The 24,272-nt window shown below is 53.7% G+C and overlaps 1 protein-coding gene across 1 annotated transcript in view; it reads left to right on the top strand.

Annotated features, from left to right (window-relative positions):
* The first annotated feature begins 16,719 nt into the window (after positions 1–16,719).
* The window catches only part of TOGARAM2 (TOG array regulator of axonemal microtubules 2), a 40,360-nt gene continuing 32,807 nt past the window's right edge, over positions 16,720–24,272 (top strand). The window contains exons 1-4 of the mRNA XM_087863203.1: positions 16,720–16,747; positions 18,616–18,729; positions 20,223–20,504; positions 23,618–23,829. Of these exons, the coding sequence (XP_087719329.1) occupies positions 16,720–16,747; positions 18,616–18,729; positions 20,223–20,504; positions 23,618–23,829 (636 nt within the window). The remainder of the gene's footprint in view (positions 16,748–18,615; positions 18,730–20,222; positions 20,505–23,617; positions 23,830–24,272) is intronic.

Below are 24,272 nucleotides of genomic sequence, written 5' to 3'. Positions count from 1 at the left end.
TATTCTTTTAGGGTAGGCTTGATGGTGATAAATTCTCTTAATTTCTTTTGTCTGAGGATGCCTTGATTTCAGTTTCATTCCTGAAGGATATTTTTGCCGGGTATAGAATTCTGGGCTGACAGCTTTTTCCTTTCAAGATTTTTTTTTTCTTTGTCTTTAGTTTTCTGAACTTTGATTGTGACATGTCCTGGAATGGATTTCTTTAGGCTTATTCTATTTGGAATTTGCTCAATTCTTGGATCTGTGGATTAAAGTCTATCACTATATTTGGAAGGCTTTCAAGCATTATTTCTCTGAACACTTTTTTAGCCCCACACTCTTTCTCCTCTCCACTTCAATAGTACAAGTGTTAGAGCTGTGGTTATAGTCCCGCAAGTCCTCCAGGTTCTGTTCCTTTCTTTTCAGTCTGTTTTCTCTCCGTTATATGTATTGGGTAGTTTTCTATTATTCTCTCTTCAAGTTTACTGATTCTGCCCTCTGTCATAGTCATATTCACATTGAGTTGTTTATTTCAGTTGTATTTTTCGGTTCTAAAATTTCAAGTTTGTTCTTCTTTATATCTTCTATTTCCTTGCGGAGACTTTCTACTTTTTTATGTGTTTCAAACACGTTCATCAAAGCTGGTTATGATGGCCGCTCTCAAATCCTTGTTAGATAATCCTAACATCTGTGTCATTTTGATGTTGCACCACTGATTGGCTTTTCTCATTTAAGTTGATATTGTCCTTGTTCTTGGTATGATGAGTAATTTTCAGTTGTATCTTGGACATTTGAGGGTTAGGTGGTGAGATTCTAGATCCTCCTTAGACCCCTTTTGTTCAGGCAGTCATGCTGTCTAGGTGTAGCCCACAGACCTAGGTGGGGATGGATTTCTCCCTCTGAGCCCCGCTGGCACCATCCTGGCAAAAGCACGGCCCTGCCTCACACTGTCATGCCTTGCCTCATTGACAATGGTGGCGGGGGGGCAGTGAGAGTTCCCTTCCGCACTGGACCCTGCTGGGTGGAGCCTTAAGAAGAAAAACAAACATAGAGAAATGTACACGTATCATGTGATGAATTTTCATAAACTGAAAATATGGTGCATCTTAAAATTTTTCTGATTTCTTTGTGTGTTCTTATAAAAATGTATCAAATCATTTTTCTCTATTATCTCCAGAACTATTCATTCACTTACTGATTCCTTCTTTTCCTTCTACCCCTCATCTCTCTTTCTTTACATTCATTCTTTCCTTTCATTTATTTATTAATTTATTCACATATTGGTTTTTCTCCCTCCCATCCTTCCTCTTTCCCATCCATCCATCCATCCATCCATCCATCCATCCATCCATCCATCCATTATTGAAGGAATAGGTGTCCTCTCTCATGTTCCTTCCATGGCTATGGGGCAGCAAGTTTCTCTTTTCTAACATACCTCTGTGGGTATAAAGAAGGAGGGGCACACCCCATGTGGGGTAAAGGGCTGGCTTTTCTTGGGAGAAGTCCCTGAGAGGCAGCTGGGACAGAAGCAGCATAATCAGAAAGCTTGTCACTACCACTGATTTTCTTTGAGACCCTCTGAGCCTCAGTTTCTCTCATCTGTAATATGAAGGGTTTAGCTTTGTCCTCTCTTTGACCCTGTAACTCAGGTTGCCTATATGATTTTGGAGTTTCCTAGGGACCTCCCAGGGAATGAGCCAACCCACAGGGGGATATGGATTGAGTGGGGCCCATTCTGTGCCCTTGGATGTATCTGAGCACCTGCACCCAGTCTGCACTGCAGTCAGCACCTCCCATGCTCTCACGGGCTGGGCTCTGAGGGGTGGGCTGGGATAAGAAGAAACATGGGTGATATTTTGGGAGGATGAGTCAGTCCAAGTGTCAGTCTAGAAACAGTACCGGCTTGCCTCCATTGTTCTGCTTCCCTGTGTGGGGGTGTGTGTCGTGTGCAAGGTGGGGAGACTTCCAGCTCTTCTCCTCAGCTGGGGGAAGGACCCAGGATACACGGAATCCCAGGGTGAAGGAACTTGGAGGTCATTCAGTGCCTGATCACCTTGTTTCACAAATGACAGTTTGGAAGCCCAGGGAGGATGGGGACAGTAAAGTTGATGACAGGGTCAGGGCTGGGACCAACCCCCTTGTCTCCTGTCTTGAACCCTTGGTCTGGTCATGGGCCAATCATCAGTTGACGGACTTGCTTTATCCTGAGAGGTGAGAATCCAAGGCCCAGCCCGGGCATTTGCCTTCTCGGGTTTCCCCCAGGAGGGCCTTGGCCCACCTGCTATGTGTGAGCTAACATCTTTTTGTGGCTAAGACAGTGCTGGTTTTTAATGGGGCAATGCCAGCCAAGGGGTCACCCCAGACCGCCCTTCCCATCTTGCATACAATTATGGTGCTCAGACTCTGGTCTGTGGCCTGGAGATAACGTTTCCAATGTCTGCTCCTAGGAAAAGCAGTGAATGTTGCAGGGAAAGGGAGTTCTTTGCCACTAACGGTCCCTGTTCTCTATGTCATCAGGGTGTGTGGTACTCCCATCGCATGAACGGAGTGTCTACTGTGCACGCTGGCTGGCTCTAGGATCTAGGGAGCTCACGGCCGAGTGTGTGTGTAGCTGGCTGGGTGGGGGTGGGCCGGGTGGACTATCACAGCTCAGTGTGCTGAATGGAGTTATGATGGGGACGTGTGGGGCTAGGGAAGCAGAGGAGATCCTGGGGAGTCAAGGAGGTCTCCCCAAACGAGAGTGGGACTTGGCCAGGGGCAATATGTATATGTATAGGGGTAGGAAGAGATTCGAGAAAGGCTTTTTCTCAGTTATGTATTTAGAGATTTATTTGCATATTTTAATTAGACATTTGGATATTTTGCAATGGAAAGTGTGTTCCGGATATCCAGCTTTTACATTGCTGGAAATAGAGCAGTTTAATTCATTTTACAAACCAGTAAGGGCCAAGAGGACCCTCGGGGACATTTTCATTGAGGGAATAGGATCAAATCATCATCATCCATCTACCAAATCACGTGTTGCAAGTTTCAGGGTATCAGTTTTTGAGATCTTGAGCTGTTTGCTGGGTAGACGAGGGCTGTCCTCTGTGGATGTGATGGGGACTACTTATCTGGTGTGTACAAGAGTCCTTCTCCTGGCTTGTCATTCTGCATGGTCAGTCCATTTAATTCATCATTTCAAGTATTTACTCAGTGCCTCCTGGGGCGGCCTGAGCCTTGTGCTCTGTGTCGGGTGTATAGAAATAATCACTCACGGTCCTTGTGTTCAGGGAATTCACAAAACGGTGGGGGACACAGACACGGAGTCATCAAGCTCACCTGAGAATTCATGAGATGACAGGGAAGGTAGGGACTGGCGGAGACAGCCTCATACTCAAATTGGGTGATTGGAGGCAAGTTTCGTGGGAGAAGTTTATACAGGTGTGGGCAGGTTGTGGAGGAATCATGGGGGAAGTGCTGTGGCCAGCTGGTCATGCCGGCAGCCCCACCATGCCTAGGCTGGAAGGGAATAGTTATAGGACCTCAGAAACACAGAGGGCTGCCTGTCAGGGGCCATGACCTTTAGGTGAAGAGCTGTGACCTTCAGGTGAGGGGCGTAGCCAGCCCAGCAGGACTGCACCGGGGAAGCTGGGGGAATAGAAGCCTGGCCTCTCTCTTCTGTCTTCCACCGGCCAAACCCAAGGGAGCCAGAAGGCAGGGGGCCTGTTGATGTAGCCTGGAGAGGGGGCCGCAGAGCAGAGTGAAGGAGAAGGAGGGAGGATGGGTTGTGGGAGGAGTGGGAGATAGTCTGCCCTCAGACTCTTACTAGAAGGAGGAGGGATCTTCTCCAGGAGGGTGATGTTTGAGCTCTGTGTCAGTTTCCTGGGCCTGCTGTAAAATGTAGCACACTGGCGGCCTAGGACAACAGAAATTTATTGGCTCAGAGTGCTGGAGCCCACAAGTCCAGAGTCAACCCCATTGGCAGGGCCATGCTCCCTCTGAAGGTGCTAGGGAAGGATGACCTAGGCCCTGCTCCCAGCTTCTGGTAGTTGCTTGGCTGTGGCAGCCTAACTCCAATCTTCCCAAGGCATTCTCCGTGTGTGTGTGTGAGCGCGCGCACTCATGTGTTCATATTTCCCCTTTGATAAAGGCACCAGTCCTATTGGATTGGGGGCCCACCAGATTCCAGTAGTACCCCCTCTTAACAGAGCCGGTTATATCTGCAAGACCTTATTTTCAAATAAGGTACCATTCTGGGTTATTGGGGCCTGCAACTTCAACATATGAATTCTTAGGAGACACAATTCAACCCATAACAAATTGTGTCTTGAAATATGGGTAGGGATTCACCAGGCACACAAGCATGAGTGTGTGTGTGCGTGTATTGTGTGTATATGCACATGTGTATGCATATGTGTAAATGCATGTGTGTATGAGTGTGTGGTGTGTGCATGTGTATATGCACACGTGTATGTGCGCATGTGTGATTTTGTGTACCTGCATGCATGAGTGTGCATATGTGCACACATGTGAGTGTGCATATGTGCACACATGTGAGTGTGCACACGTGTGCATGTGTATATGCACATCTGTATGAGTGCATGTGTGTATATACACGTGTGTATGCATATGTGGGTGCATGCATGTGCGTATGCACACATGTAAGTGTTCACATGTGTACATGTGCATGTGTGTATATGCACATGTGTATGCGTGTGTATATGCAAGTGTGTATGTGTGTATGTGATTGTGCACGAATGTGTATATATGCACACACATGTATACACGTGTGTATATGCATGTGCACGAGTGCGTATGTGTATGTGTATATGCACATGCGTGTGCACGTGTGGGTGCATGCATGTGTATGTGCACATGTGTATGAGTGTGTGTGTATATGCAAGTGTGTATATGTATGTGGGTGCATGCTTGTGTGTGGTGTGGGCGTGTGGTGCTATGCAAGGGGAGCTATTAGGCAGACACCCAGGGGCCTGAGAGCCACGTGTTTGGGGTCTTTCAGGTGGCTTGGATGACGTTAAGATGTGCTCTCTCCTCCCTCACCCCCTTCGCCTGTGCCCCGCAGGCTCCCACTCTCTGGAATTCCTCTGCCTGTGCCCCGTGCACCCTTTCATCAGGGGTTGATCTAGGCTTTGTGAAGCTTGAAGCTTAAACAATGTGGGGGCTTCTTGAAGAAAGAAGACAAAATTCGATCTGAAAATATTTAGGAGGGCAAAAGAAATAACAAATTGGTGAGGCAGGAGATTCAAGTCCCTCCCTTCTGGGATCTCTTCAGGTGAGTGACCAGAAAGCTTCCAAATGGCAGCCTACCCCCAGACCCTCTGCTCTCCCATCCACGCAACTCTCCTGGCTCCTGGGCCCCGGGCTTCCATAGCTTCCATCCCTGCTGGCACCTGGCCAGCCCCTTAGCCTTCAGGTTTCAGGCTGACACCACACCTCATGGCCCCCAGGCTCACTCTGGTCACATGGTCCCCATCATGGGGAGCCTGTGACTCACCAAGTGCCTACTCCACGCCCACCCGGCAGAGGCCCGAGTGCTTTCCGAGGGTCAAACACCCTGGGAGGTGGGGAGAGCTGCACTCCTCCCTGCTTGGCACGTGGGGAAACCGGGGCTCCAACAGCTTGTGTCTTGTGCGAGCTCGTGCAGTGGCTGGGATCAGATCCAGTCTGCCCCCAGAGCCCCGCTTGTCAAGGGCTGCATGAAATGTAGGTAATGCAGGAATGCCCAGGGAGTTTGGGGGGTCTCTCTCCATTACTCAGCTCCTAAGGGCAAATGTCATCTTTCCTGTGTTCCCAGCATCTGTCGGAGAATGTGGCATAGGAAGGCCACGGGAGATGTGTTACGGCCCACGGTCCAGCAGGGTCAGGAGGAGAGCAGGAGGCACAGGGAGAGACGGGGCCGAAGGAGGACAGGACAGGGCCAGGTTGGAGGGGCTTGTCGGATGTGGTGCCCAGTGTGGCCTTTACCCAAGGACACTGGGAGCCATGAGGGGTGTTGGGCTGGGGAGTGATCATCGGATCTGTATTTTCGAAGCTCTGACTCTTGGGCTGTGAGGTAAGGATGGGCTTGGGGGGCGGGGCACACATGCCCTATCCCAGCAGAGCTCAGGGACATGAAGGCTGACCTCATCCTGTCCCCACGCTATCTGGCTCTGACACTGATGATTTACTCTCACTGATAAGCTATGAAACTTGGGCAAGGGCTCACCTTGCTGGGCCTCAGTTTCCCCATCTGTAACCTCAGGTTTTTTCGTACCTCCCTCGCAGGGGGAGGCCAGGGCAAAACACATGGAAGCCTCTTCCTGCTCCTAGCTGCCACTGGTCCTGGTTTGGAGGAAGTGCCTCCTTCCTGGGGCCTTTGCTAAAGGGAGCTCAGGAGCTCAGTTCACCTTGCCAGCTTGCCGCCGGAGGAGCGAGGGAGGGCAGCAGCCTCCCCGTGGAGCTCAGTGGGCCTGTGGGGTTCAGTCCCGGGGCCGGCGCCTGTCGTGGGGGAATCTTCTCAGTGCTTATGGGCTGGCCCTTCTGGTCCCTTCATGGAGCATGGTTGCTGTTCCTTCCAGGGCCTCAGGAGAGGGCCCACAGGCCTGCTCTCAGTGGTGTCTCAAAGAAGAGGAGAGAACCCAGGAAAGTGCCAGAAAGACCAGGAGAGCATTCAGTCAGTAAGCCCTGGGCACGTATGATTCAGTCGGCCAGGCCTCTTGGATGAGTGACCAGGCTCCCGCCTGCTTTCCCTGCTCTGTATTATGTATGCCTGCCTGTTCCCCTGTAAACAACGTGGGGGACCTGCCTAGAAAACTTCATAGTGTCTTTGGGCAAGTGGCTCTTTGCGAGGCTGCATAAAGTCAACGAGGCCCCTGGCTCCCATCGCCCCCACCCTGTCGTGCCGCCTGGATGGGGAGAGTTAGAAGCTGGTAGCGTGAGGAATGGGAACAGTTGTCACAATGTCAGCCTGGTGTTTCTGCCGAGGGCCTGGACGCAGTGAGGAAGCACGTAGGGGCTATTAGTGTTCACATTTTCCAAAAGCTGCGATAGTGAAATCTGGCTGGGGAGGAGGCCACAGGCTTCTTGCTCTGCATGTGTTTCTGCTGGGGATGTGGGGCCTGTGACAGGCTGGACGTAATCACAAGCCTGTTACCTGCCCTATTTAATCCTTACAGTTACCCTATCAAGTCAGTATTGTTTTTTGTTTTTAAAGATTTTATTTATTTATTTGACAGAGATAGAGACAGCCAGCGAGAGAGGGAACACAAGCAGGGGGAGTGGGAGAGGAAGAAGCAGGCTCATAGCAGAGGAGCCTGACGTGGGGCTCGATCCCAGAACGCCAGGATCACGCCCTGAGCCGAAGGCAGATGCTTAACTGCTGTGCCACCCAGGCGCCCCACAAGTCAGTATTGTTATCCCCATTTTACAGATGAGGAAACAAGTTGAGAAAGGTTAAGGACTGGCTAGAGGTCACACAGCTAGAAGCAGCTGGATCAGGATTCCCAGCTAGCTCTGCCTGTTGCGCAGGCCTGGGTGCTCACACTCCCTGCCCTTTTGCATCTAGAAACAGCTTGATAGCTGAACCAGAATTGGGCTCACAGGCCCCTGCAGCAAAGCCAGGGGTTCACTGCCAACGGCATCCCTGCCCCAAGCCCGCCACGCACTCCCTTGCTGTGGTCACCCCTCAGTGGGGCCCAGCTGTCTCTAACTGGCAGCCCCACAGGACAGGTTGGTCACTTGGGAGTGCCCCGCGCCCGGCAGGGCCCCAGAGGAAATGAAGCCAAGGGGAAATGTCTCCTGGCTCCTTCTCTCCCTCATGTAGGAGCTATGGGCTCCTTCAGAGCAGCGGTTGCTATGCAGCCTTGTTTATTCAAGGAGAGCCTGGCAGAGGCCAGCAGCTCACTCGCGGCAGGGCCAGGGGCCTATTCCACAGCCCGGGGCTGGCCAGTCCTGGGGCCACCTCGTCCTTGCCCCTCTGGACCCATGGGCCGCGTTGCCCGCAGAGAGACGACAGAGCCTGGATTCCTCCAGTGACTGGGGTTGGCCTCTGGACGGAGAGGTAAGGGGGATGGGCAGGGGAGAAGGGAGTGGGAGGAGGGTCAGCCTGGCTGGAGTCTTCAGAAGGGTGTGGGGGAGCTGATCTGGAGCAAGGACAAAGGGCTCTGGGGGATGGAGGCCATGGGACTGTGGGGCGGTCCCTTCCTCTCTGCGGAGCCTGCTGCTCTCTGAGCCTGCGAGCTAAGGAAGGGGGCTGCCCTCTCCTGCTGGCCACGGCCTCCGGCAGAGCTCCCGGTTTGGGGGTAATCTTCACTCCCTGGGGGTGCTGCCGGTGATGGTGCCAGAGGGATGAGGAAGGCTCTGTGTTAGGGGCGCTGGGGTGCAGGCCTTGGACAGGCTGGAAGAAGCAGGATTCAAAGCCAGCTCTGCCTGCTGCAAGGCCTGGATGCTTCCACTACCGCGCTCCTGGGTCTGGGTTTGAATTCGGGCTCCACCTCTTACTGGGCTGTGTGAACTTAGGCTCTTTTCCTCTGAGCCTCAGTGTCCTCTCATGTAAAGTGGGCGTTAAGTGACGTTTCCCCTGGGGCTTGGGAAGGGTGGAGATGGTACGGAGAGAGGGGAGTGCGTTGGCTCCTGTGCTCGAGGAAACTTACTTTTGTTGGTGCCATTATTATTACAGTGGAGATGGTCGTGTTCCTTTCCAGAGCAAGTTTTGGGCTCCCGAAACAAGGGTTTCGTGAACCGCCTCTCCAGGACAAGGGCTCATATTGGCTGGGGACCTCGAAGGGCTGGTGTTTCTTCCAAAACTCTGGAAGGGACTGTAGGGACTATGCTCGGTGGGTGCATCCCTGTGGAGGGTTTCGAACCCCAGGCTGGCCAGCTCAGCCCCTGCAGCCTAGCGGACTTGGAGGGGGAACGTCGTGGGAGCAAGTGCTGGGGAGGTGTCAGGCTGAGCTCAGGAGGGACCTACCTCAAGGTCACCTGTTGCCCCCAGGGTCACCTCACAGGCACCTGACTCTGCTCCCTGACACGATTAGAAGTTTATTACTTGTTTTATACTCAACCTCTTGCCCACAAAAAAATGTATAAGACTCATCAACCGTTCAAAGTAGCATTATAATGTCAATGCCTAGCCACCACCGCCCAGGGCAGGAAAGAGATGCCCTCTAGGGCAGCCCCCAGCCACCTCTCCCACAGGTCCCTTCCTATCACAGCCGCCTCCCTGCCCCCCACGGTTGACCACATTCCTCATTTCCCCTGGCTTTTGCATAAAGTCTTATCATCTTTGCGTGCATGTCTAAGCTGTTGAATTTTCTCTTTGAACTTCATACACACAGAATGGCAGCCTCAGGAGTCCTTTGTGCCTAGCTTCTTTCAGTAAACTTTGACCGCGCCGTCACCCATGGTGCTGAGTGGACTGGTGTTGAGTAGTTTTGTTCATTTTCATTGCTGTGGAATATTCCGTGGCATGAATACCATAAATTTTTCTCCAGTTTCCTGGTGGGCATTGGGATTATTTCCAGATTTGGGCCACTGCCAACAGAGCTGCTATGAACATTCTCGTACTTCGGTCTCGGTTCACAGCATGCCCAGGTTTTCTTGAGGGTAGACGCCTAGGAGCGGTCTTGCTGGGCAGAGGGCTTGCACGTCTGTAACTGTAGGAGATGAACCAGAGCGCTTTCCCCTGTGGCCGTGCCCGCGTGCCCCTCGCCAGCCCTGCGTCGGAGCCCTGGCTGCTCCGCGTTTCACCAACACTTGATGTCCTCCGGAGTCTTCATTTTTGGCCATCTTTGCTGACTGGCGACAGCCGTCTGACTAATTTGCATTTCCCCAATCAGCAGGGGTCGGGGCCTGTCTGGCCTTTCTTCCTCCTGGCTTTCCTTCTTTGGGGGGAGGCCCCTTCCCCCTGGTCTCCTTGCTCAGCCCCCTCATGGTGCTGTTTCCCGACCTCCATTTTCTTCTGCCCTCCGGGCCCCTCTGTCCCTGCACCCCTTCTCCTTCTTAGGGGACAGTCACTCATCCACAATATTCTTCCACCATCGATCTTGGAACGGCAGTCCCAGGCTCCAGCAGTTCCAGTCTCCAGCTTTCTGGAGGTCTGACATTTCCACTGTGTTTATGCTTCAAAACCTCTGGGTTTTGGCCCTCCTTGCATCCCTTCCTGGGGCCTTGGCTTTCCCTTTAATAAAATGAGGACTGAAGAAATGGCTCTTCACAGAAGCCCTTTCCATTTTCCAGGCAAAACCTGGCATATGTCCTGGAGAGGCACATGGAAGGTTCTAGCTTTTGGTCAAGCAGTCAGCTTTCTCCTGGGGCCATGGGAAAGGATAGAGCTGGTGGTGAAGTCTGCTGAGCTTCTTACAGGGAGACCTTTGTCAAGAGCCATTTCCTGGAATGGGACAGGCATTTAGACGCTAGGCATGGCCACCCCAAGTCTGCTGAGATGCTGATTGGAAGAGGTGTTTCTTCCTTCTCAGCCCCTCCGGTCCTCTTGCACCGGTAAGTGCTCACGAAGTGCAGTGTGATGACTGGAGCTCCAGCTGCTGGGCGGGGCTCCTGAGCAGGGGAACATGCAGGAAGCCTTCCACGGGCCGTGGACCGGGCCGCTCTCTGTCCGACTCCAGGACTAGGATCAAGCTCTTGTCAGCTCAGCCCTTGGTGGTGGAAATGTCAGGGTGGATGGACAGAAGGCTTCCAAGTGCCAGCCAAGGCTGTGTGATTTCAGGCAGGATTGACACAATGGTGCCCAGCCCACCAGGAAATGTAGTCCTCAGGAACTCGTTGTCATGGCTCTGACCAGGCCCTGCTGTCTGAGGCACTGCCCTGCCCGGTGCTGAGGTGCCCATTTGGGGGAGGCCTTTGGGGGGGGGGGGGAAGAGAGCTGAGGACCTTGCCAGCTAGTGGCCAGTGCGATACCTGCAGGGGTATGGCCCCCACGGTATGCTTTGGCTCTTGAAGGCCCTGGGTATGTCGTGTAGCCTCTCCAAGCCCACATTAACCCCTCAGTTACCAGCCAAGGGACTAGCTGACCTTCGGGTCTCTTACAGCTCAAAATTCAGAGACAAGAGAAGCAGATGAGGCACCTCTTGTCCCCACCACGTGAAGCTTCATTGAATTACTAGCACATGTTCTGATCTCTAATTTATATCTGTATCAAGATGATACACAAAAGTGGGGCAGGCTTAGAAGATTTTGAATTTTGTAAATTTATGGATATGTCACATACCCTTTTCACTGCTCATCCCTTGCCTTTGTGTGAGTTAGAAAAAGACACCTCTTTATCAAGGCACTTTACTTTTGTTCATCAGAGAAGGGCAATAAATGTGCAAATCTGTAGGGTCTGCAGTGTGAATGATGTCCCCTTAATTATGATGCCTTGTGCAGTGCCCAACCTGAACAATCACACAGGGCAGCTCTGCTGGTCACTTACTGTCATTGTTTTCCAAACAGAGCTTAAATAAAACTTTTTCTCAACCAAAACCTTTCTCTCAGCCTTCCCATGTCTCATATCAGAATTCCTGGGAGGTGGGTGGCTGTTTGGAATGTCACAGCCCTAGACATAGAGGCAGCTCTCTCCTTCCTCTCTCTTTACCCACTCCCCTCCCCCAACACACACACTGAACTAGTGCAGATGGAAGGCCACATTCCTAAGCTGTGTTGGGAATAAAAAACGGTCAAGAAGTTCCGCTTGGGGCTCTTGACCCGAGATCCACCCTGTCCCGGAAAGTCATTGAGATGCGGGTGCCAACGGCCTTCTTAACAGACTGTTCTGGTAAGAAGGGATCTCTTGGAGCATTTCCCAGCAAGGTGATACTTGAGCTGCTCTTCTAAGAGTCCTGCCCCAGCCTGTCCGCTGCCTCCTGCTCGCCCCAGAAAACTTCCGCAATGAAGGACATCCGCCAGGTGGCACCTCATTCTGCCACCCAGCCTCAGCCAGGCCTCTGGAGTTTCTTGCCCCAAAAACTTTCAAAAAGGACATTTTCCCTCTTCTTGCATATCTTAACACACACACTAAAATCGTTATTAAAGAATAATATTAATAGCCCCCATTTGTTGAATTCTTGTTTAGGGGCCAGATGATTTGAGATGCTTTTCATATTTTATTGAATATGCTCGGTAACCTTGTGAGAAAAGCATTATTATTTCCTCCTTGCAGTTAGATGGAAGTTCAGAGAGGTTTGGTAACGTGTGTGAAGTCTTGCGGCTGGTAGATGATGGAATTTAATGTGGGGCTGTGGCACGCTGTGAAGCCCCAGGGTTCTTCTGCCCCCCGTGCAGAGAGCATCAGCCCCGATGCCTCCCCTGGCCAGCTGCGTGGCCTTCATCCCACTACTTAACGTCTCTGAGCCCCAGTCTTCTTAGGCATAAAGCGAGGGTGATAACATCTGCCTTTGCTGCTCTATCTGTGGCAGCACCTAGCCCCGCGCCTGGCGCAGAACAGCATGGAACTAAGAACCGTTAGTTCCCTTCCCTCGTTTCTGCTCAGCAAGACTGTCTGTAAAGATGGGCTGTAATTTTGATTGCTTCATTCATGCACGCTGCAAATAGGCATGGAGCGCTTACTATGTGCCAGGCACCGTGTTTGGCACTTTGTGTTTCTTTACAGTCCCGCGGGCCTGCTAGCTGCTGCACGTCCTGCTGCACGTCCTGCTGTCTGGAGCGCAGAGGGTTACAGGAGTGTCGACCCCACCTGATCCCATTACGGCAGGGAGGCGGCATCTGCAGCCAGTGGGTGTAGCTCCCGAGCTGGTGAGGGGGGGCACTTAGGGTTGGGGGCCATGTCATCTGTGAGCTGCCTTCCTGCCAGCTCACGTGCCAGTCACCCCTGAAGCTAGGAGCCTGCGTGGGGGGCCTTGGGTGCCTCCTCTGGGGTGTCTGGGGGGTGTGGGGATCAGTCTCCCGGTTTTGGTGGAGAAGACTCCTGGGATGACTCCAGCCTCAGGAGTCAGATAATGTCATTCCTCTCCTCAAAAAGTCTTTAGAGTCCCCTTCTCTCCCCACGCCAGCTCTCTGCCTTCCCAGGCTGGGGTCCTCCTGCCAAACCCCAACCTCACAGCCTGTTTATTCCTCCACGCCTCTACTCAGACTGTTTTCTCAGCCTGTGAGGCCTTTCCCATTTCCCTCCCCATCTAGACCCTGCTTTCTTCCAGCCCCAGCGAGGATGCTGCTCTCCTGTGGAGGGTCTCCAGGCACCTAGTCTGACAGCACCGCTGGTCTCCCGTGTGCCCGTCTCTGCCCAGGACCCCCTGCGCTCTGCCTGGTGTCGCTTCACAACACAGCATCCCAGGTGAGAACTGCAGGAGGGCCCGGCCCGGCCGGTTTGAGCCTCTGACTCGATGGACACGTCTGTCTCCTCCATGTGAGGGGCACCCTTGTCACCTGGGTCTGTCTTGTAGGGACGGAGGGCTGGCCCATCATAACTTTAAAGATGGCGCATGGGCGGGGGCAGGGAGTGGAAGAGTCCACACCTGATTTTATTGACTATCTACTAGCAATGGTGCTGAGTTCTTTTCACACATGACTGAATCTCGACCAAACCCTTTGGTAGGCCATTTTTTTCAGATAAAGAAACCAAAGCTCAGAGGAATTAAAGTTAATATGGGAGGGGCAAGTGGGCGGGGTGCCCATCTGAGTTCTCTCTCCAGAGAGAGACTGTTTCAGTGGGGGACATGTTTGGGTTCAAAACCTCAGTTTGTTCACTCTACCATCTTCGCCCTAGTCCCCTTCTCTACCCACCTTGGCATGGCACCACTGTGCCCACCCAGCACGTTGGAGGAGGCGAGAACTCTGACTTCCTGGAGCACATGTCTCTCAGAGGCCTCTAAAAGGAGGAGTGGGTAGTGTCACGGCCACATGAAGGAAGCTGCACGTGTGGCAGCCCCCGAGAGGGGGGCAGGTGGGCCTGCATCTCGGGATCGGGGGCCTGTCTCCTCCGGGGCCTCTGCGGGCACAGGGGTGACTGGGATCTTGTCCCTGGGGCTGACGTGCTTTACTGGGCCAGTTCTAGCTTTGTTTCCTTTCCACTTGAAACCTGAGTCCCTTCTGTCACCTTTTTCATTCCTGTGGTGCCAGTCACCATGGGACCTCTGTAGCCATAGCTTTGGTGGAAGGAGTGGACAACAGTCAGTTACCTTGGGTCACTCCACTCCTGAAGCTGGAAAACTGAGGCCAAGGGTGGAGGAGCCAGCTACCTTGGGCAATCCAGAGCCTCAGGGAGTGAGGACAGAATCCTGGTCCCCAGAACCCACTGGCTATTAGCCCTTTAGGTCAGGGGTCGGCTGTTCCAATAGGGAACAGTCACTCCTCGGTGCCCAGAACAGAACAGTGCCAGGTGCCAATGGGGGCTCAGTGGATTGTGTCTTGGGGATCAGGTGCTAAGTCTGGTTGATACTAAACCCCAAAGTTCTAGGCACATTGGTGCTAGAATTTCTGATGTTGGTTTTTAGAGTTTGTACATAGATTTTTAAGTTCCTACCAGGTCGTGGGCCTCCGTGGTTTTCCTGGGGAGGTGCCGCTCATCCTTCTAACATGCGACATAAGACACGGTTGTTTGTCCATATGCAGCTGTGGCCATCTCCCCTTGGGCAGGTGCCCAGGAGATCCTGCACGCAGACCCTGAGGGCCTAAGGGGTCACACATGTGACACAGTCAGGAGCAGGCCCAAGAGGGGGTCTGCCTGGTGGGTTGCCCTGGCCAGCTGTGACGTGGATGCAGGACTCCTTTCTGTACTGCGGGTGTCCCCAGGGCATGGAGTTATGTCGGCTGTCTTGGCCAGTGGCCGTTCTGCCTGCTGAGGTGGTTGTGGCAAGTGGGAATGGGGCTGTCTTGTTCAGAAGGCCCTTTCCTGTCTACTGTGGCCACTGAGACTTATGCCATCTGTACTGTCAGGCAGCTCCAAATCTTCTCTTTAGCCTCCTACAGAGTGATCACTTTGGGGAAACTGAGGCAGCAATAACCACTTTGATAGCAGAAGGTGAGAAGCAGGGCTGAGATCTCATTAGAAAGTGAATCCAAACTGTAGCCCAGTGGTTCTCAATCCCGTTTGAACATTGAAATCACTCAGGAGTTAAGAAAAACAAACCAAACAGATCCCTGTGTCCTGCTCCCTAGAAGACTCTCATTCAGTAGGGGTCGGAGGTGGGGCCTTAGAATCTGTCGTTTTTATCTGTTTCCAGGTGATTCTGATCGGCGGCCACAGTTGAGAACAAGGGCTGTAGCTAACTATCACTTCTCTGCACAGAAAGCCGATGCTCTGGTTAGATATGGTAGCAGGAGTCTGACACAGCTCTCACTGCCTGCAAAGCCTGGACTCTAGCTTGTTTGCTCTAATTCAGCTGTGGATGACCTGTCCCCGCCTGGAACATTCCTGCTGGGCTTTGGCGGAGGCAGCTTGCCAATCTCTTGAGTCTCTTTGCCAGCTCACTGGGGCGAGGGGCGGGGTATTGAGACCTGTGGAGTAGTCTCCCACCACCTTGCTCGGGAGAAGTTCTGTGTCTCACCGACATTCCCTTGTGACCAAATACTTATCCTAGTCATCAGCACATAGGGAGTTGTGAGGAAAATTCTCCTTGCACAGAGAACCTGAGTGCTTGAGGACATAAGCAGAGAGACCAGGCAAAGGCTGGGCTGGAACCTCTGTTGGGGCCAGAAATGTTGCTAGGAGCCGCTCTGCCTTCTGGGGCCAGGGTGGGGACGGTGGCAGGCTGGCTTCCAGACGGAAGGCAGGTTTTCTCAGTTTCTGAGTTGGGATTTGCTGCTCAGCAAAAGGAAGTTGGCACTGCATCCTGCCCTGTCCCCAGATGATATCTCGAGGGAGCTACTCCAGAGTAGAGACTGGGAGATGTGGCCTTTACACCTGATTTTGTCACTGATAGGCTCTGGCCATCCACCTCCCTATCTGTCAGGGTGAAAATGGGTCACCTTTACCTCGGCAGAGACTATAAAACTGTGTGAAGTCACAGAGTCTGGGTGAGACTCTTGTCACATGCAAAGAGAATGAAGTTAGGTCCCGAGCAAGAGCTGATGACTGACCCCAGAGGTTTAAGGGAGACCAGGAAGAGGCTTGACGTGGCCAAGCAGTTGGCCCCAGGACAATGAAATTACTCTCTGACAGGGTTGGAAGTGTATGGCTTGGTGAGAATGTGGGCCAAGAACTTCGTGCAGATAGAGCCTGGCATATCCTGAGAGAAAGCTAGAGAGCCAGTTTCTGGGGAGACCCTGCCACGTACCCGAGGGATAAGCAGAGCCACAAATCTTGACATTTGTCAGGAGCTTCCAGGGCAGCGGGCAGAGAAAATGGGATTTTGAAGAAAATAGAAACTAATGGAGAAAGAAGGCGTCAGACTCTGCCTTGATAAATTCCACCTTCCCCGGAGACGCTAAGGTGTCCTTGTCAAAGCCACCGGTGAAGCCAGCTTACTGGGTTTGGTGACACTCGTCATAAACCGCTCTGCTCACAGTGGCGCAGCCTTGGCACCTGGAAAGCTTCAAGCATCTCAGAGAGTCAGAATGTCTCTGACAAAGAGGCGTCCTTTGGGCCAGCAGCAGATTTCCTCACTCCAGCAATACTTTGCTCCTGATGTGCTTTCTGCAAAGTCCTTTAAAAAGTGTTTGCTTGTACTGACATCGCTCTGCTGCTCCCTACCGTAGGACCCTGGATGTTACAGGCTGCAGCCTTCTGGATCCCCAAGGACTGTGCTTACGGCCCGGAAGTAGCTGCTGCCTCTGGACAAACTCCCAGGCACCTTCTCCACCCAGGGCATGAGCACCCGTGATGCTGTCCCCGCAGGTAAGGGGCTGCACTCGGCCTGGAAGATGGAGCCAGGCAGGTGGCCCAGCTTTCTGCTGGCTGACGCTGGCCCTCCATGCTCAACTTGTTCTCCATGAGCTCCTGGGCCCAGGGAAAGGCTCAGAATGTTCTAGAAACTCGGCTGAGCTTTGCCTCCACTCTCCGTGCTGGTGGGCTGGCTGAGGAACTGGCCTGTTTTGTGGTCAGAGGAATGGGGCTGGGCCCTCAGGGAGGGTCTGGGTATCTCTGACTCCTTAGCGGGCAGGGCAGGAGAAGGGGCACAGTGTGGCTAGCTTCATGTCAGGAGATGGGGTTCCAGACCTGATGCTCTGCCTCTGGGAGTCGGCTGTGTGAACCTCCGTTTCCTCTGGAGAGTGAGGGGATCCAAAGATGGAAGGGGTGCTGGTGAGGTAGAGAGCTGCTTTTCCCTGGAGGGGTTGGAGCCGGGGCCCTGGAATGACAGAGTAGTTCAGAACACAGGTCATTATCTAAGGGCAGAGCACCCTGGGGCTTCGATATATTAATGTGAGGACAACTGCAAATTTAACGCCATATCAGATTCCTGCCAGACATTAGATTCTTGTAGGGAAGTGAGAAGTGCTGAAGTCTTAAGAAAAACCTAGAAATCTAGAAATAGAATCAAGTTGTGACTGTATGAACCCCTAATCCTGTCCAACTCCTTTGTTTTACTGGTCTGCGGACCGAGACTCAGAGAGGCTAACTTATTTCCTCAAGGTCACACAGCTGACAGAAACAGGAAGGGAACAGACGCCTGACTCCTGGTCTGGGGACCTTCTGCCCTGGGCGTGGGTGTGCTGGGTTGCACCTTGGTGGAGGCTTCTCCGGGTGGTGGTGAGGGCCCCAGGGATAGTCCTGAGGTGGCCTCAGATGGGGAGCCACGGGGCTGATGGACCAACGATTCAGCCTGCTGACATTTAAGTGCCTCCTGAGGGCAGGTCCTGCCACGATGAATGAGGCGAGGTCCCGTGCCAGATGTGGCAGGGCGGGGTGGGGAGAGGCACAGAGGGGAGGGTAAGATGGGGGTATGCCTGGGCTGCCGTGGGGGCGCAGAGGAGAGGCAAGGCTTCCCGAAGAAGTGGGTGTCCAGCCGAGGCTCCCCTTCCCCACTTCCTGACTCTCAGCTCAGGGCCCCTCCCTCTGGGCTCCCCTCCCCCACACTGTCACTGCTTCTTACTCATCGTCTCCCCCACCAGCCTTCGGGTCTCACCAGGGACTGGGGGGCAGAGTCCCTGACAGGCAGCGTTGGATAAATATCCACAGTGGGGATCAATCAAATTGATTCGCTGAGTGGGGGAGGTTTAGGAGAAGATGAAGGGTCAGCGCAGGACACTCTGATGAGGGGCTGGAGGACTCCCGGGAGAGGGCTGCTGGGTAGGTAATTGGATGCTCTGCTCTGCCACCACGGGGAGAGGTCAGGGCCGAAACCACAGGTCAGGGGCTCACCGCGTGAGGGTGACAATTAAAGGCATGGCAGTGAGGAGTGGCCCATGAGATGTGCAGTGGACAGAGGCGGGGCGGGGGTGTGGAGGAGGGGAGCCCATGAAGGAGGCTGAGGAGGTGTGGAGTGGCCGTGGGTTGGGGGGCTGGAACAAAGCTGGATGGAGAAGGCAGGCGAGTGTGAGGAGAAGAGGGGAGCCAGGCAGAAAGGGCTGGGAAGAAGAGGGCGGTGGGCTTTGGTGGGGATCATGGTGCCCTGGCCGTCTGGGTGTGGGGCAGCGGCGCCCCCACCATCTGTGGGCCACGCTCTGGTTTGGGGGATGGGCCACAGAGACCCTGAGGGGGAGAGTGCTGGGGCAGCCTATTCCCCCGTCCTGGTGTCAGTGGATTTCCTGTGCTTCTGTCCCTAGCCAAGGTTCTGGCTCCGGTGGCCGTGTACTGTGGGAGTGTCCCTCGGACCAGTGCGGGGCCCCGCGTGCTCCCAGGCAGAGGCAGTGACTCCAGGCTGCAGACTTATGGAGCAGGTGAGGTTGGAGGGACTTGGTCTGCTGACTCGGTCACACCAAATGGCCTTCCAGTGCTCTGGGTGGCCTCTTTGGGGACTGGGGGCACAGAACTGGAGTTCCACCGGCAGCTGCCCAGTCAGGGCTAGGGACCAGAGAGCAGACCTTGGGCCCCCTCCTGCAGAGAGGACGTGAGTTGGTTTAGATGCCTGGCCGTGTCCTCCAGCTATTTTTACTGTGGTCCCCTGCTGAAAATTCTGTGCCCCAGGGGATGGAGGTGCACAGAGGGGGACCCCCAGAAACAAGGAAGTGGGGATCCCAGCACACCCCTCACTCTCATCAGAACCCAGGGAAAGCCCCCTGTGAGCCCCGGGAAGACAGGGTCTGCAGCCCCTCACCTGGGGGTCTGGGCAGGCATTCCGCAGCCAGGGCGGTGGTGGGGACGGGGGCACCTCTAGCAGGACAGCTGATGGCATGGTGATTTTCAGGACAGCCATTCAGATTCTCGGCCACTTTCTGCTCTAACTTCTAGCTGCAGACCCTCTTCTCTGCAGAGACCCCGCTCCCATGTTTGCATGGGAGAACATGATTGTTCTAGCTACTGGCCCTCTTTCGGGCTACTCCCCTTACAGGCCTGTGGCTGGCACCCAGGTCAGCCTTTGCCGGGTCTGGTGCTGTCCAGGATCTGTGGCCTCTTCTGCGGGTCTCGTGGCTTAGGTCATGGCCTTCCAAAAAATGTTGTGTGTGTGGCAGAGATTCTAAAAGCTGGTCTCTGTATTTGTTTTCCCTGGCCCTTCCATGGTCTAGGCTCCTTCAAGGCCCAGTTCAAACATCACCACTTCATGAAGGTTTTCCAGATCCTCCTCTTCCTCCTCTATGTGCACAAAGCATTTTGTTGGTATCTCTCACGGCACATCTCACAGTTTACCTTGTAATGAACCCATTTAGAGACAAATCCTATTTCCCTAATAGATTGAAAGTCCTTTCGTGGCAAAGACTGTGTCTCACCCATCTCTGGGTCTCCACTGCCTGGACAGAGCTTGACACTGTCTGATGCTCACTGAATGTTTGTGGAAAGAGTGATTGGATAAGCTGGTGTCTGCACGGAAGCATGATTTGTTCCGAGTCTCCTGAACTTCTCTTTTCAATCTGCATTTGGTATTGTCAGGCATATTGAACGGATTGGTTGGGATCCTGGAGATTACTGGATGGTGGTCCCTGGGCAGATGGCCTTCCTTAAATGTTTATGGCCTCATGTCTGTGTTGTCACAGGGCTGCATACTGACTCCCCTTTTCTTCCCTTGAGTAGCTCATGACACAGGTCTTGTTAAGGTTAGGCTTCCCAGATACTGTTGAATGAATGAATTGACCCAAGGAGCAATGGTAACATCAAATGATCAGGATTCATGGGGCAAGACCGGACCATTCCAAGGAATAGCCCCGAAGAGTTCGCTGGTACCTGGTACCACAGTGGGTACTGTGTGCCTGGACACTCTTGCCTCTGTCTCCCTCAGCCTCCCTCCAGCCAGCTCCGAGTGTCCTGCTGGAGAAGCCGCTGCAGCTCGTGAGTGGACACGGGGACCCCAGCAGCCTCAAGCTGGATGCCCCCCTGAAGGGCTGGCAGGCCAGAAATGGCCACCCCAGGAGCCTTGCGGCCTTGTCTCTGGGCTCCAACCCCCTGGCACCCTTCTCCTCTCTGGAGTCTGAGGCCAACAGCGTGGCCCGCGACACCACCCAGATCAAGGACAAGCTCAAGAAAAGGAGGCTCTCGGAGGGCTTGGCAGCATCCTCCCGAGGTGAGTGCTGGGCCCTGCCCGCCCGCCTCGCACCCACCCTGAGGCCAGGGATCCCAGGCCACGTGGCTGTGAGGATCAGCAGGCATCCAGCTGGCCAGGGCGCACCCACCCAGGGTGCTGTGAGCCACCCTCCTGGGAATGCACCTCTTGCCTGGGCTCTGCATGGGCCTCCCGACTAACCTCCCCACTCCCACCCTTGCCTCCTTCTCCTCCTTCTAGCCTTCTCTCTAGAGGGATCCTGCTGAATTGCCCATCTGATCATATTCTCCCTCCCACTCCCACCAGCAATGCTTAGAATCACCCTGTGGTTTTTGTTTTTATTTATCTATTTATTTATTTTATTTTTTAATTTATAATAATTTTTTATTATGATATGTTAGACGTGATACAGTTCATCCTTAGTTTTGACCCCGTGGTTTTTGAATGTGCTTAGAGTAAGCTCCTGAACAGTCCCCTATGCCTGAGGCGACTGCCCTCACCCTGTGCCTCACTCTCTCCCTTGCTCTCTGCTCACATTCCCTGCTCTCTGCTCACTCTCACCCCTGCTCTCTGCTCACACTCCCCTGCTCTCTGCTCACTCTTCCCTGCTCTCTGCTCACTCTCTCCCCTGCTCTCTGCTCACACTCCCCTGCTCTCTGCTCACACTCCCCTGCTCTCTGCTCACTCTTCCCTGCTCTCTGCTCACACTCCCCTGCTCTCTGCTCACTCTTCCCTGCTCTTTGCTCACTCTTCCCTGCTCTCTGCTCACACTCCCCTGCTCTCTGCTCACTCTTCCCTGCTCTCTGCTCACTCTTCCCTGCTCTCTGCTCACACTCCCCTGCTCTCTGCTCACTCTCACCCCTGCTCTCTGCTCACTCTTCCCTGCTCTCTGCTCACACTCCCCTGCTCTCTGCTCACTCTTCCCTGCTCTCTGCTCACTCTTCCCTGCTCTCTGCTCACTCTTCCCTGCTCTCTGCTCACACTCCCCTACTCTCTGCTCACATTCCCCTGCTCTCTGCTCACTCTCACCCCTGCTCTCTGCTCACACTCCCCTGCTCTCTGCTCACTCTTCCCTGCTCTCTGCTCACTCTCTCCCCTGCCGTCTGCTGTCAGACACACTGACCCTCCAGTCCTGGAGCAGGTGGGCTCTCTCTGGCCCCAGGCTCTGACAGGCTGCTCCCCTACCTCCCTCCTTTCCTCACTGGGGCTACCACTCATCCTTCTTGCTTGGCTCAGAAGCCTTCCTCAGAGAGGCCTCCTCGACTCCGGCATCCATCCCAGTGACACTGTCTAATGACGCCTCCAGTTCTCTCTTAGCTCTTGCCACGGTTTGCATTTGTGTACTCGCTTGTGTGATTGCTTGCTTCACATCTGAATTTTGCACTCGGTGGTGTTCTCTAAGAGGGCAGGCGCAGAGTCCTCAGCGCGAGGCAAAGGAGATTCTCCAGAAGTGTTTTTTGAATAGATGAGCAAAAAATTGACCAGCAGGCACTTTCTATTTCTCTCTTACCTGGGCAGTGGGCAGACCAGGAAAACAGGCCAGGTTCCAATCTTAGCCCTGATAACTGGCTAGCTCTGGGACTTTGGGCAAGTCAGTTACCCCATCAACCTCAGTTTCCCCTCAGTGTAATGGGGATACTAATATCTTCTCCTGGACCAATCACATTTTTAGCTCAGTGAATGCTTGAGTAACACAAGGAATACGAAGCCTTGAAGTCTTAGGAAGGAAGGGGACATCCTCTCCACTGAGCAAGATGCTTCCCCCGCTGAGGTCTCCCTGAGGCTATGATGGCGCCCAGGATGAGGCAGGGGAGCCCCTGTACGGAGTCCCCCTGTGGCTGGACAGGATGGAGGCAGCAGGTGGGGGGTCGAATGCTGGGAAGCTTGCTTAGAATTTCCAAGTGGTACAACTTCCAGAGTTGCCAGAGCAGTGACTCTTTCCCTGAGAGGTCCAAAGTCTTTTTCCAGACATGCCATCTCTTTGTACAAAGTTCTGGTGCAGGAGAAAAAGAACAGGAGTTGTTCTAATCCATGTCTGGATGGGAGGTGATCCTGACTTACCAGGTCCCTCAGCCAAGTGTGGCGGGACGGGGATCTCTGGTCCCCGGAGCAGGGCGGGGGCTGCCCTCTGCACCGGGAGGGAGCCCGTGTTGGCCTCTCTGTGCCACTGCCCAGATGGGTCCCAAGGTGGGCACCGTCTCCACCTGGCTTGTGACTGCTCCTGACCTCCCTCCCCTCCACACACCGACAGGACTGACGGCAGGGCAAAGCGGAGCCAGGCTGGGCAGGGGAGTGAGAAGTGACTTGGTGGTTTTGATGTGACCACCTTGATCTAGCTGGAGCAAAGTGGCCTTCGAGAATTAAATGCTAAGTTTTTTCACCACCACCAATAGTTGCAAAGATAATCCTATCTCTTTACTGTGGGGATGGCATGGGGGCAGGGAGGATGCCTGTTGGGCACAGAAGTTACTCATTAAAGAGCTGAACGTGGAGTGGTCTGCTTTTATTTTTTTATTTATTTTATTTTATTTTATTTTATTTTATTTTTTTAATGATTTTTTATTATATTATGTTAGTCACCATACAGTGGTCTGCTTTTAGATTAGATCAGGGTGTCCCCTGTGTCAAAACAGCAGTACCCCCACATCATTAGCTGAAAAGGAAGGGGGAACAGAAGTAATTTATGGGCACCTGCCATGTGCCCGGTACTTTCTTGGCATTTTACGTAAGTCACTGAACCTTTGGATAACCCCACGACATAACTACGTTCATTCTACAGAAGAGTGGATGGCGGTTCAGAGACTTGTCCAGGTCCCACAGCTTCTAGCCAGGACTGGAGCCCGCTGTCTTGACTCCTAGTCTAGTACTGGTGTGTTTCCCTTCCTGCCCAGACTGTCTCTGAATTTTAAATAGGTGACTTTGGTTGGCCCTTATTACCAAATTCTGTAGGAATGGGAATGGGCCCTCGGCACTGTCTGCTCGCTCAGCCTAGTGGTGGGGGTGGGGCTGGGGTGGATCTCCTTCTGCTCAGTCCCAGCCGCCCCTGGAACCTATGGTCCTGTTGCCAGTATCTGAACTGCCCCCTCCCTGTGCTCCTGGGACTAACTTTTTCCTCACCCCCACCCCCGGCACAGTCTCCTTAGATCCTGTGGGAGGCCCCAGAGGAGTTCCTCTGAGGAGCGCCATCCCCCGGGCCACCTCTCAGAGGCTGCTGAGGGCGCCCAGGCCGATGCCTCCCATCCAGAGCATCCCCACCACCCCCGAGGCCGGTGGAGCCAAGGAGAAGGGCCTGGACCCACCTGGGAGCAGTCAGGGTCCCCAGGAGCTGAGACCCGGTGCCCAGGAGGTAAGGTGGTCTGACTGCTCTGAGTTTGCCTCTCCGTCCTTCTGTCTTTGTTTCCACTCTTTTTTTTTTTTTTAAAGATTTCGTTTATTTATTTGAGAGAGAGAAAATGAGTGCATGAGCTGAGGGAGGGGCAGAGGGAGAGGCAGACTCCCTGCTAAGCAGGGAGCCGGATGGGGGACTCCATCCCAGGACCCTGGGATCATACCTGAGCTGAAGGCAGACGCTTAACCGACTGAGCCACCCAGGGGTCCCTCTTTGTTTCCGTTCTTTACCACCCCTGGTTCCTGAGCCCTGAGCTTCTCCGTGGGTGTGTGAGGGGCCACCCTCAAGGATAAGGGTGGCACTGGGAGGGGCATCTTCCCCGCAGCATCCAAAACCTTTGCAGCTGGCCTGGGAGCTCCGGCTGGCTGCCCCAGAGGTGCTGAGCACAGGCTGTGTGACCA

Source organism: Ursus americanus, chromosome 7 (assembly GCF_024610735.1).
Source record: "Ursus americanus isolate L20-20 chromosome 7, mUrsAme1.1.p, whole genome shotgun sequence".
Lineage (NCBI taxonomy): Eukaryota > Metazoa > Chordata > Mammalia > Carnivora > Ursidae > Ursus > Ursus americanus.
Note: the sequence above shows the minus strand (reverse complement) of the source record. Positions and strands in the feature narration are given on the sequence as shown.